Source organism: Mauremys mutica, chromosome 21 (genome assembly GCF_020497125.1).
Source record: "Mauremys mutica isolate MM-2020 ecotype Southern chromosome 21, ASM2049712v1, whole genome shotgun sequence".
Classification (NCBI taxonomy): domain Eukaryota; kingdom Metazoa; phylum Chordata; order Testudines; family Geoemydidae; genus Mauremys; species Mauremys mutica.
In genome coordinates this window covers 9,145,862-9,158,260 of record NC_059092.1, presented here as the reverse complement: position 1 = coordinate 9,158,260, position 12,399 = coordinate 9,145,862, and the positions used below count along the sequence as shown (strand labels likewise).

At 56.1% G+C, this 12,399-nt stretch overlaps 2 protein-coding genes across 11 annotated transcripts in view; one reads left to right on the top strand and one right to left on the bottom strand.

The window, feature by feature from the left end:
- SAMD11 (sterile alpha motif domain containing 11) overlaps positions 1 to 6,929 on the top strand; it is a 178,842-nt gene extending 171,913 nt beyond the window's left edge. For all 10 annotated transcript variants that reach the window (XM_044996670.1, XM_044996662.1, XM_044996661.1 and 7 more), the window contains 2 exons: positions 3,214 to 3,324; positions 6,194 to 6,929. In XM_044996670.1, coding sequence (XP_044852605.1) covers positions 3,214 to 3,324; positions 6,194 to 6,442 — 360 coding nt within the window. In that variant the 3' untranslated portion in view covers positions 6,443 to 6,929. The remainder of the gene's footprint in view (positions 1 to 3,213; positions 3,325 to 6,193) is intronic.
- A 151-nt stretch (positions 6,930 to 7,080) lies between these two features.
- NOC2L (NOC2 like nucleolar associated transcriptional repressor) overlaps positions 7,081 to 12,399 on the bottom strand; it is an 81,639-nt gene continuing 76,320 nt past the window's right edge. Inside the window, exons 18-19 of the mRNA XM_044996672.1 lie at positions 12,104 to 12,208; positions 7,081 to 9,878 (exon numbers count right to left, since the gene is read on the bottom strand). Of these exons, the coding sequence (XP_044852607.1) occupies positions 9,718 to 9,878; positions 12,104 to 12,208 (266 nt within the window). The 3' untranslated portion in view covers positions 7,081 to 9,717. The remainder of the gene's footprint in view (positions 9,879 to 12,103; positions 12,209 to 12,399) is intronic.

The window sequence follows — 12,399 nt, the reverse complement described above, 5'->3', positions numbered from 1 at the left end:
AGGAGAGTGCGTGTATTAGTGAGGCAGGAAAGGGGGTAGGTTTCAGGGTGGGGGGGGGAAATGTTAAACCAGCCCAGATCGGGGGTAACTCACTGGATTTACACCCCCGCAACAGAGCAGAGGGCCACCCTACCGCTGTACGTGTTGAGGCAGGTAGGAAAAGTGGAGAAATCCTGACCACACGCACCTCGCCAGAGACTCGGCCATTTACACCTCCCAGTGCTCCCTGCGCTCCTAGGGACAGAAAATCCAGAGCTGACTGATGCGCTGGCTTAGCAAACCCGAGCACTGTCACGTAATGGGGCCTGTTGTAAACAACCTGGCATGGCAGGGGGCGCTGGCACACACGGAGTTAAACCGATGAGGCTTTTGTCATTCATCGTGGTTGTGTGTTTAATAGGTTTTTACTGTGTGAAAAATGCAGCGTGCAGGGGTGCTGCAGAGCTGTCTGTGTTCTCTCCTCCCAAACCACAGCTGCTGGGGAGGTCTGGCCCCGGCCTGCAGCGCGCTACCCCCAGGAAGCCCTGCGAGAGCCTGGCGGTTACGCTGTGCGTTCGGGAACACAAAAGTAACGCAATTGAAAACAAAGTCGGCCTTCCCACTCCCGATCTCCGTCAACGTCCATCTGTGTGTCGTCCCTTCCTCCCCGCCCCCCTGAAGTGAGGCCTCCCAGTGTGCTCAGGTTAGGTCTTGGGGGGGTAGAGAGCTGAGGGAGGGAGCCTTTTGGCTCCTGGCCATGTTGGCTCTGTAGGAAGGAAAGAAATGGGTCTATTAAGTTTCGCTAGGTCAAAGAGCAGAAACACATGCTGCAGTCATCAAGAGCAGCTTTGCTGGTGGAGTCCAGCAGTAAATGACCTTGCACCGGCTCAGCTGCCTCGGCGTCAGCAGCCACTGCTGCTCTCCAAGGGGCTGGCTCGGCGATGCTATCCGCAGCTGGAAAAGAAGCCGTTAGAGCAAATTGAAAGCCCCCCTCCCCGTTGGCTGTGCTGTAATAACAATGCTATGCAAAGCAGCGCCACGGCGAGCGGTGATTAGCTAGTGCCGCGGCCCCAAGACAGTTCACCCAGGCGCGAGGCCAGCGCTCGCCCTGGCATGAGGAGAAACCCGCGCGGAGCGAAGGCGCGGCTCAGTGAGGAGGAGAAAATCGACATGTGCCTGATCGAACCCAGGTTCCGCCACGGAGGGGAAACGGCTCGGTAGCAAATGAGAAGAATGACGGCGGAGCGGAGCTGCAAGCACTGAGCCAGCATTAATGGAACAGAGCTGCTGGCAGGGAGATTGGTGCAATTACATACCCACTTGAGAGATGGCAAACAGAAGCACTGGGGAAGGGGGGTCTTGTCTGGGGCAGGGCTGGGCTAGAACCCAGGTATCCTGACTCCCTGACCTGGGCTTTTACCACAGGCCGTTAGATGACAAGCTGCTGCTTGAGTCCATCCGTCACTGTGGTGGGGGCGGAGCAAACTCTTCAGTTTGGTTTTTTTCACCATTCCATTTTTTCCCCTTTTCCTTGGGAAGGGAGTTTAGGGATTTGTGTATGTGTATAACAGAGGGGGAGGGGTGGATTTGTGTGCATGTATCATAGAGGGGTGTGTGTGATATACATTATCTATATGAGAAAATTCCAGGATTGTCCCTCCGAAGCCTAGAATGTCTGTTGAGCCAGTGTGGAGCAAAGGAAACCGCTACAGCCATGGCCGAGAGCTTGTTTTGTTTAGATTATGATCCAGTTTTTAAGTTCTCAGCCGTTTGGGGCTTTTTTACACACACAATTTTCTGAATTACACCTGGGCAACAGCACAGGCTTCAGCTCCTAGTCACTGTAACTCGCTAACTTCATGGAGGATAGGGTCCATCGATGGCTGTTAGCCGGGATGGTGTCCCTAGCCTCTGTTTGCCAGGAGCTGGGAGTGACTGATGGGATGGATCCCTTGGTGCTGACCTGCTCTGTTCATTCCCTCTGGGGCACCTGGCACTGGCCACTGTCAGAAGACAGGACCCTGAGCCGTTCTTGAGTTCTGACTGTATACGTTATAATGTCGCTTCGGGTATTCTAATGGGGGTGGAGAGTGTCGGAGAAACCCACTGTACTACGTGGCAGTCACTAGTAAGCTGGCCGTTCACAGGGGCAGGTCGTTTTGCATCGTTACTGCTGCCTGTCTCAGCTGGGAGGTAGTGCTCATTCGCTTGGCACAAAACCCTGCCCTGCTCAGTGCAGCACTGAGGGGTGCATAGATTGTATCTAATGAAGGTAAAGTGGATGTTAGCACAGATAAAAAGGCAGGACAAAGTGTGTGTCGTAGTTGAGGTATGGTTTGTATAGGGAACACACTGCCTAGCCATTTGTCCGTCTGGCACATGAGCAGTGTTTAGGGCCTGGGTTTTGCTTAAATCAATCCTGAACAGGTTATTTCCCAGCAGTGGAGGTTTCTGAGAAGAACGTCTTTGATCAGGAAATCAAATGTAGAAGGATATTGCAGAGGATGACCTGAGCCTTTTTAGATTATTCGAAGCCCCTTTTGTGTGGTGATGGAGTGGTGGGAGGGGACTCGGTCATTACGTGCAGGGGTCCTACAGGCCCAGGAGAGACTTTTGCAAAGTATTGTGAGGACGATGTGTGGGATCCGGAAAAGCAGCCACATTCTGGTATATGCCACCACTATGGATACGGCCGGAGACTCTCCGAACATGCTTCATACCAGGGCAGCGACAGCTGGCAATAACTTTGTGTTGCTGCGGCCCTGGGCTGGACTTGAACTGAGGCCGCAGGGCCTGTGTACGTTAAGGTGGTTTATACCAGTGTGGTTAGAGCATGCAGCTAAAGACAGGGCATGCTCCATCCCAGGCCTTGAGCAGGACTTTCCTTGCAACTGCTCCTCGTGGCTGCCAGTGAAACACGCTGCACCTTCATGCCGGGCAGTGCATGTATGTGGGAAGCCGAGGTTGGGTGGTGAAGTTCTCCTGCTTTGGGGAATAGTGTCGGAGCCCTGTAGTCTCTTTGGGGCAGGAACCTTCCCTTTGTTCTGGGTTTGTACAGCACCTAGCACACCTGGCTCAAGACTAGTGCTCTGAGGAGCTACTGCACAACAAATACCTAATGATAATAACTGGGCTCCTGAGCTTCCCTGCTGCGGCCTCCCGTGCTGCTAGCTCGAGGCATGTGTAGCTGTGCTGGCATGTGTAAGCATGGAGGTGTGCTTTGGTTGTCTGCAGGTATTCAGGGAACAGGCTATCGATGGCGAGACGCTGCCTCTCCTGACCGAAGAGCACTTACTGAACAACATGGGGCTCAAACTGGGACCAGCTCTGAAGATCAGGTCACAGGTAAGAACACTTCAGCCGTGGCGGCTGGTGTGGTGTAAATGGGAGCAAGTCAAAGCTGCACCCCCCCCCCCAAGCTCTCTCACAATATGGGGTGAAGGCCAGAATGAAGGGAGCTGTCTAGTGGTTGATCTGCAGCACCAGGAGCTGGGTTCACAGCTCTGCACGCTGTGATCGCTCGTCAGTGATTCAGGCAGAGAGGTTAACCCCCCTTCCTTATAACCCGCCCCCTTGGTGCGAGCAGGCTTAATTCACTAGCGTGTGAGGGAAGTGTCGCCAGCACTGTTTGTCAGCACAGCTGTAGGCTCACTCCTAGATGCACCGTAGAGACACACACCCTTGGAGGCAGGGAGGGCTGAATCAGGCCTCTGGTTGTATTAAAGAAGGTGGGGCCCCACCGGAGGCAGTGATCACTCACTCCCCCTCCCCCTCGGTTTGGCTGACAGGTCCTAACCCCCCCCCCCCCCCCGCTCTGAATGCCAATGACAGACTCAGAGGGAGAGGCCAGATTGATGATAATTAGCCAGCACTTTCCTGGGATTTAGAGCCATTTGTTCCTGTTCGGGTCAGTGTCTCTGAACTGTCCAACAAAATTCATCTAATAAACACAAATGCTATAGGGTCTAGTATAAAAACACTGGGTTTTGGCTTTTTTGAAGGGAAGTAAAATGTAGTTCATGAAGGTACCTGCAGTTCTAAACATTAAAAGGGAAAGAAACATTTCTAACCGGTATCTGCAGAACAAAATGCCCACTGCCCTAGCCATATGCACACATGTAGCTGTAGTGTTGTGTATCCATGTAAAATGTTACGGGCATGGGTGTTTAATATAAATTCCAGTACCGGAATGATTATATATAAACCATTCATATAAATGTACATACAACCATGCAGCACTGTCTTATATGCACATAAGTGTATACAGAAATTTTACATACAAATGCGTGTTCATTTATGTAAATAATCATGATCTAGGGATACACACACACGCGGGTTGTTTCCCTCACCCACACGCTAGACATTTGTTGTATTATGTTAAAACAATAAGGGGAACGTTATTACTTTCCCTGCAGCCCTTACTGTTTACGAGGGGTCTAATAAAAAGGTTCTGTGGGCAATTGTTCCCTGTGGATCAATTCGCTGGGAAATAAAACTCTTACGTTTCTTAAAAACAGAGCGCGCCAACTCGCTCCCAGACGGCCTCGCTTGAGAATTTTTTGGGGGGTGGGGGATGAGATCTGGTTTTAAGCCCTGCCTCAATAATGGGGGGGAGCAAGCCCCCATTTTGCTAACAGACCCCCCAGTTGTTTGGGTTAAACACAAGCCTGTGTTTCTAGTTAAGCTTTAAATGCAGAACAGCTGGGTAGGTGCTGAACCATGGTGAGCACTTGGGCCCTCGTTGGGAGGTGAGAACTGCTGCAGCGGAGGGTTCTGTGCCGATGGGGGTGGGGTGGGGGTGGGGTAGTGCAGCCTTTTAAAGTCCATCTCCCTCCCCCCCCAATGCAAATCTAGGCATCCAGGGCCTCAGCACCTCCCCAAGCCACATCCTAGAGCATGCGCCAGGACGCTCCTTTGCCTTGGTGCAGCTCCCAGGCTGTTTTCAAGCTGGGCTGGCGAAGGTAGTTAGTCCCGTTTGCTGTGGAAAACACTGCGAGGCAGAGGAAATGGTAGCAGGGCTCTCCACACATCCCTGCTGCAGTCTGCAAGGTGCTGCTTGCCTTGCATGCCTCTGGTTCCTCCCCCGCCTCACTACTAAGCAGCAAGCTGCTCCCCTGGGTGGAGCAAGCAGCTGGTGTGGCTTCCCAGGAAAGGGAGGGGAGTCCCAGCTCCCTGATTGAGCAAGCCTAGGGCCTGCACTGCGTGTAGATGCGCCTACCGCCCAGGGGCTGCATGCACCACCCCTCGGTTCAGAACCGCTGCTGCTTTAGCCCAGCCTGGCCGGAGCCCACGCTCCCCAAATGGCTGGAGAATAAAAGGCCCAGTTCGGAGGGATCCGCTCGTTCCCTGCCCCATGCGCGGCAGGTAGCCAGGCTGCTAGAGGCCACTCTGCTTCCTGGGGAATTACTGCCCGCAGGAGGCGCTAGAGCCAAGGGCCTGAGCGTGTGCAAGTGGGATGGACTTTAGGCAATGCCCTGCCCTCAATGCTCCTGCATCTACCGTGGCCTTTCCGCCGAGTGGGGCATGGTGGGCTCAAATGTGGCACAGGATCTGCTGCCATGTTCCTGCAGTGGCGGACTGGGGCTGTGAATTACACAGGGGAGGGGACGGGGGGCACTGAGCGCCCACAGGTCTGACAAACTAGCCTTGTTTGAGAGCAGTGATGTGTGACTGTTACACCACAGGCTGGGGCTGTTCGGGGCTCACAAACACTTGCCTTCCTCTCTGGGCTCAGGCAGAGCTTTTGTGTGGTTCAGTGCAACACACCACCCACCAGCCCAAAAAGCTCACACGCCGGCGTTAGAGAAAAGGGAAGTGCCAGGGGACAGGAGCTGCTGGGGCCAGGGAGATGAGCCAACAGCTGCTGCTGCACGACATCTACAATTCAACCACACACAAAACATGCACCCAGCTCCCTTGTGTCAAATCCATGAGCCACAGAGGCCGGTCTTCTCCCCATGGCTAATGTCCCTTGGGCCTGCTCTGGTTTGGTTTTATGCTGCAGTTCCTGTGCCTGTATTGTCAATCCCTCCTTGTCATACAGCCATGCACACGTGGCGGCAGCAGCAAGGCTCCCTGCTGGATCATTCTCCGCCCCCCTTCCGGTTCCCCCCCCCCCCCAACATGCTTTGTTTCTATGACCCATGCACAAGCTCAGCGTACGGTGCTTCCTACCTCGGCTGCCTGGTAAGCTCTTTTCTCCCGTTTGTTTTAGGTGGCCAAGCGAGTTGGCAGGGTTCTCTACATGGCAAGCTTCCCCATGGCATTCCCGCTGCAGCCCCCAGGCTTACGGCCTCCAGAACGAGACCTGGTGCCCGCTGAGCTCCGCCCATCCTCGACAGGCAGCGTCTCCTCCCCGTACAGCAGCAGCCTGCTCCCCGCTAGCCGCATCTCACCAAAGCAGGAAAATGGAACCCCCTCGTTATTGGCTGCAATCCACGACACCACAAAACCTCCCTCGTAACTGCACAGCCGCTTAACTCCCTCCAGTACTGGACACCGTGTGACAAACTCAACGTAACGAGTGCGAGAGACGAGGGGACCCTCGCGCCCCGCCGGAGGGTCGAGGAACGAGGGAACTAGGGTTATGTGCGCGCATTCACTTTTGTTTTGTTTTGTTTTTTAAAAACCCACAATAAGAAAAGATCAAAGAAGGGAAAAAAAATCCAAAGAGTTATTGAAAGCAATTCAAGGGGGAAAAACCAGGTTGAGAGAAATCTGGCCGTGCTCCCCCGTTCCTGCTTGCCCAAACCCGAGGGAGAGCAGCGGGCAGAGATGGGAACGCTCCTCTGTTTGCCTTCGTGGGAACGCGGCTTTGGAGAACTGCTGGGGGTGACCCTGCCCACCAAGGCAGAGAGCCCCGAACTGTGAGCAAACCAACCCCCCACCCCCAGAACTGTACTCAGCTCCTTGTTCAGGTGTCTATGCATCTCTAGCAACTTTTAAAACAATACCAAAGACAGACAAAAGGCAAGTTCCGGTCCATGTTTACTTCGGTGTGGATGGTACGGCAGAGGCGGCTTTGGCGCTCCCCCAGGCCGGGGGTGCTGCCCCTCGCGTGTCGCGGTGCTTTCACCGTGCACAGAGACGATAGACTATGGCAGCATCTCCTCAGCCCCAGCCCCTCCAGGACTTTTTATTTTTGGGTAACTTTTTTGAAGAAAGCAAACAATAGCAGAAGGGGTGTGGTGGGGAGGGGGAAGGGGCCCTGGCTCCTCCTACCGCCCCCCCCCCCCGTGTACAGCAAACGCATTGATATTGTTTTTTGGTTGTGGAGGGGTTATTTTCTTTTAAAGCCTTGTTACAGAGGTGGATGTAGTTGCACATTCTGGCCTGCTAAGGTCTACGAGACAGGTACCTGTGCATGCCCATAGGAGGTAGGGAGGTCAGGCGAACCGGAGGGGAGAGTTTTCACTACTGTGAAGACGATGGTAACTCCTGGGGGTGACCTCCTGTGACTTGTACAGTCGTGAACAACAATCACACATGGTACTTCGCGCGCTCTCTCTCTTTTTGTTTAAACGTTGCACGTGCTACCGTTTTTCTTATAAAAAATAGCTTGGTGGTACATTAGCTTCTTTATCTTGTAAAAAACAATTGTCATTATTCATCCCCTCACAATAAATGCTTTCCAGCAATCAGTTTAAATAAAAAAATCACAACGGGTCCTTGCTTTCCCACTCTGAATGTCTGCTCAGTGCCCAGCTGCTAGACCAGATCTCTCACCTTGCATTCACTCTAGGGCCCTGTTCCTGGGAGCTAGGGCACGTGTTGCTTCACCAGCCCCAGCTGCTGCAAGAAAGACTTCGGCACGGAGCACACCCAATAACAAGGCTCTGGTTCTGGCCAGGCAGCAGGTGAATGGGGGTAGGAGCTAGTCAATGTATTACAGTAGAAGTTTCTTGCCAAAAAATAGGGTTTAGTTTAAAAAAAAAAAAGGCAGGGGGACTGTTGACATTTCCCAGCCAGAAGTCAAGTAATGCACGACTGTCTTTTTAAATGTTGACAGACCAGCACAAGGTAGGTTTTGGCTGGGTTTTTATCCTCTCAGTACAATCCAATGGCACCTGGAGAGGGGAGGCTGTCCCCCTTTCCCCACATTTTTTTGTTTTATGCAGCTGGAAAAACGAGCATGTGAAAACCCCCAACCCGCCAGCCTTTATGCTGGGCTTGCATGAAGGTGGAGGGAAAAATGACGTCCATTTCTCCCACTAGTTTTTCACCAAAATTCACTCAATCTCATCAGCTGTTCCCAACCTAAACCCTGCCCCAGGGAAGCAACCTTAGAATCTGTTCCTTCCATTTCTCAACCTGACTTCCTGGTGATGCTCACAATCAGCAGCACCATGCAATGGCTGGAGCACAGGGACCCACAAGGGCTGGTTTCTAGCCCTGCCTGAGGCGCGTCACAGCCTTGCTGTGGAAGAGTTTGCATGGAGCACCTCAGAGATGTACAATAGGAACGTACCATCACTGGGCCCCTCGCACTAGGTGGCTGCTGCGTGACAAGCACTCCTGAGGGTGCACAGAGCAGCAGGGGCCTCATTTTCATCAACCCTGTGCACCCACAAACACCCCTGAACGCCATGGAAGCAGCTGGTGCCCTGCCCCTGCCGCCGTGGAGCCCTCTCCTGCTAAGGTAATATTGGAAATGTTTAAAAAAACAATATATATCACACTCCTCCAAACCTCAGAGATGTGACATGGTCCAAATGCCACGTCCTGGCGTCACACTTAGCATCGCAACACATTTTGCTATCAAATCTGCCCACTTGCCAGCCCTGCAAACTAAACATGGGGTCTGGGATTCAAGCTGGCATCTCCTCCGCGAGCTAAAGTCCTGCCCCCCGCTGAGCCTGAGCCCCATGGAAGGAATCCCCCGAGGTCATTAACCGCGGGGGGAGCTGAAGGATGCATTGGAGAGCCTGGAACTGGAATGGTTAATAGCAAGGTGGTTGATGTGAGAGCCAGCCCAGTTTGCTCACTGAGACCTTGTGCTGGAGGGAAAATATGAAAAACCCTCTCGTCACCCAGGTGAGCAGCACACGAGCCGCGTTTTCGGTGGTGCCTACACAGTAGCACTTCTGGATGCAGACGAGCAAGGGAGCTCGGGGGCAAAGCAGTCTTCCCTTGGCGGACGCGTTCCCCCCGGGCAAACTGACCCGGCGACCGGTGCACGCCCTTCGTCTGCCAAGTCGGCATGACCATCCCTGTTCACCCCCACAGCTCGTGTGTGTGGACACGGCTCTGAGCTGCTTTTAATGACAGTGGGAAAAGTTTCCAGGGACTGGGAAGCTAGAAAGACACACATGACAAGCACCCTGTGACCAGCTTGGCAGCATGCCCGGCCCGTGGGCGAGTGACCACGTGGGCAGAGGAGCCTGTCCCTCCAGGGACTGGTTTCTTTGGGCTCCAGCAGGCTGGCGCTGAACCCTGCATTATTTAAGGCACTGGAGTTTAATGGGGGCTTTTTATTACCTTTGCAGAGCAGTGTCACTGGTCCTGATGTGACCACACATTTCACTGTATTCCCACTAACGTGACTCCGGTGGAAAAGGTCCAGGCAGCGTCTCTGCTGCATCAGTGAGAAATTCTGTCCTGCTAGGGCTGCCCAGCCCATGCTGCTCCTACCTTCCCCCTCAGCCTAGTTCCCATCACGACCAGCTTTGATTGTCAGCGAGGGCACCAGCTCGCCCTCCTAGGTGCAGAGGGAGCGAGCCCGGAGCATTTGCGGCGTCTTCAGTCACCGGCGAGGTCGTCGAAGTAATCGTCATCGAGGTCCTCCACGATGTCCTCCTCCCCTTGGGCCAGCAGCTTGAGGTCGGCAGAGGACAGCCGCCTGGCAGAGGCCAGCTGCTTCAGGGTCCCCTCCGAGGTGGAGGGCCCCTCCTCAGCTCCCCCTGCGGGCAGAAAGAGCAGAGCAGTGTAAACCCCGTGCTGCTGGCGGGAGGGGGCGACCCATCGCTAATGAACGTGCCGCTCCCAGAGAGCGGGAGGGAGAGCCCTGCGGGGCTTCCATTCTGAGCAGGGAGGGGAGAGGGAGACCCTGAGCCCTCTCCTCCCAGTTCCCCTGAATCCAGCCGCTTTTCCCTCTACTGCTGATCTCGACTGGGGGTTCTGGACCCCAGCTGGAAACCTAACCCCAGGCTGAGCCCCTGGCCCCTTGGAAGGTATTCGTGAGCTCCAAAGCAGAGCTAAATTCCACGGGCTGTGCAGGCTACATTCAGCTTCCTCCCAGCACATCCCCAGGGATCCCCCCGAGCCCGGGCTATCTCAGTGCCTGGTTCCTGGGCGGTGCTGTGCCAGCACTGCCCCAGGATCGGCACTGACACCATCTGCCCACAGACACCGGCATCGGGCAGAGCTGGAGGAAAGCCGGCTCTTATGCCCAGGGTGGAACAGGAGTCAGCTGCCGGGGCGCTGCCAGCAAAGCCCACTGGCCTGGGAGGAGACGGTCCCCGTGTGCCACGCTGGACGTTACTGCTCATTCGCACTTCTGGGTGGTGCCTTGGAAACGCCAGCGCGCCAGAGACGTGGAACTGCCTCCCCCAGGGGTCGGGCGAGCGCCTGATTTCTCCTCACGCTGGAAGCCTGGACTGCCTGACAGCAAGAGCTAACGCTAAACACCAAACCCGAGAGGGAAAGCACAAGTGACCTCCTGGCCTCTCCCCACCCTCCGAGAGGGACAAACCTCAGCCGAAGCGATCGGCCCGTCACAGCCCGGCGCGCAGGGGGGTCTGACTGCCGCCAGGAACCAGGCAGCTCCGGGAGAGCCCGGCAAAGCAGGCCCCGGAGGCTTTCCTAAACTGCCCTTTGCTGCTCATTTGCACACAACCCTGCAGCGGGAGCCGGACCCGCCCGTGCGCTGGGCTCTGGGAGACAGGACAGCAGCGCGAGGATTCGTTTGGGGCTCTGCTCCCGCAGTCCGAGGGGACGGGCCCCAAAGGCCAGGGGAAAGGTCCCGCTGGGACACACTAGTGCTCTGCGCCAGTCAGCTGGGGGGTCCCCCCCCCCCAGCATGCCAGCCAGGTGGGGCCAGGGGAAAGAGCCCTCCCGGAGCAGACAGGAAAATGTCCCCAAGCATCTTTGCCTTTGCAGCATTGTCCCGGCATGTATCTAATGCCCATCTAATCTGGGCACTGGCGTGTGCCAAGCCTCAGCTGTCTGCCATGCAGAATCAGACACGTTCTGGGCAACGCTCTGGCTTAGACGCCCCCTCGCTAGCACTGCGGCCGCTTCCCACCATGCCCGTAACACCTGGCTTTGGGCCTGGCGGTTCTGGCTCTGCCGCTGCTCTGCCGCACTGAGATCGCGCTCCAGCCCCCACCTTACAGATGGCAACAACCCGGGCTAAGGTGCCATCAGGCGTGACAGGCCCGGCTTGCTGTGCCAGCCGAGCCGCAGGCGTGACATGGGTAACGCTGCCAGAAGAGCCGCGGAGCAGAGAGACGTGGGGCTCTGGGCCTGAGCACGACAAGGGACGGCCTGTGTGTCAGGTGCTAGTTGGCCCCTGGTGAGCCGGCTCACGGTGAGCAGCTTGGGTCTCTTGGGCAGCCAGCCAGGGAACGGGCCCTCTCGCCCGCACACATCCCCCTCCGGGCACCTGCGGCCAACGGGGAAGCGCAATCGGGACACACGCTAGGAGCGATCGTGGCACTGGTCTGTGCACACCAACGCCTCGTCACTAACCGCTCCATGGCCGCCACACACACCGGGCGTCTCCGCTCCAACGCCAACGCACCGGCAGCTTCGGCCAGCCGCGGTCCCCCCACGGGGGTTAAGCATCACCACTGCTCGGCGCAGGTGAAGTGTTACGTGCTCGCTGCCCGGGCAGAGCCCGGAAGCCAGGCCCTGGTGGGGAGCGGGGCTGCAGGCGGCCCCTGAAAGGAGATGAAAGGGACCAGCAGCCTGTTCATCCCTCTGAAACCTCCAGCTCACGCTGCAGCCTGAGCCTGAACCGCAGCCGCGAGAGCCCTGCCCCTGCCTGGAGCCGGGTGCCTCGCACAAGGGGGCTCTTTGCCTTTCTCAGTGAGCTCCCAAAACCCAGGCTGGAGGATGGGCTTGAAACCTATAGACCCCTCCACATTCCCCTCGCGATCAGCCTGGTCCCCCCCGGACCGCTCACCGTCCGAGTCACTGGCTTCCTCTTCCTCGTCATCCTCGCTGCTCACGTCCGAAGCACTGGCCGGGCTCCCCGCAGATCCCTGCGCTTTCTTGGCCTTTGATTTTCCTGCAATTCATTGGGGTTTTTTGGGTTACACAAACATCCCTGCTGAGGTCCCTCGGGCAGCGGGAACCGGCAGGGAATCAGGGCCGTGTGCAACCTCCCTTGGGGTGATGGGGCAGACAGGGAAGTGACGGGGACAGTGCCACAGCCACGTGCCCGCTGGCTAACGGCCAGGTGGTATGAGCGGCTGCACT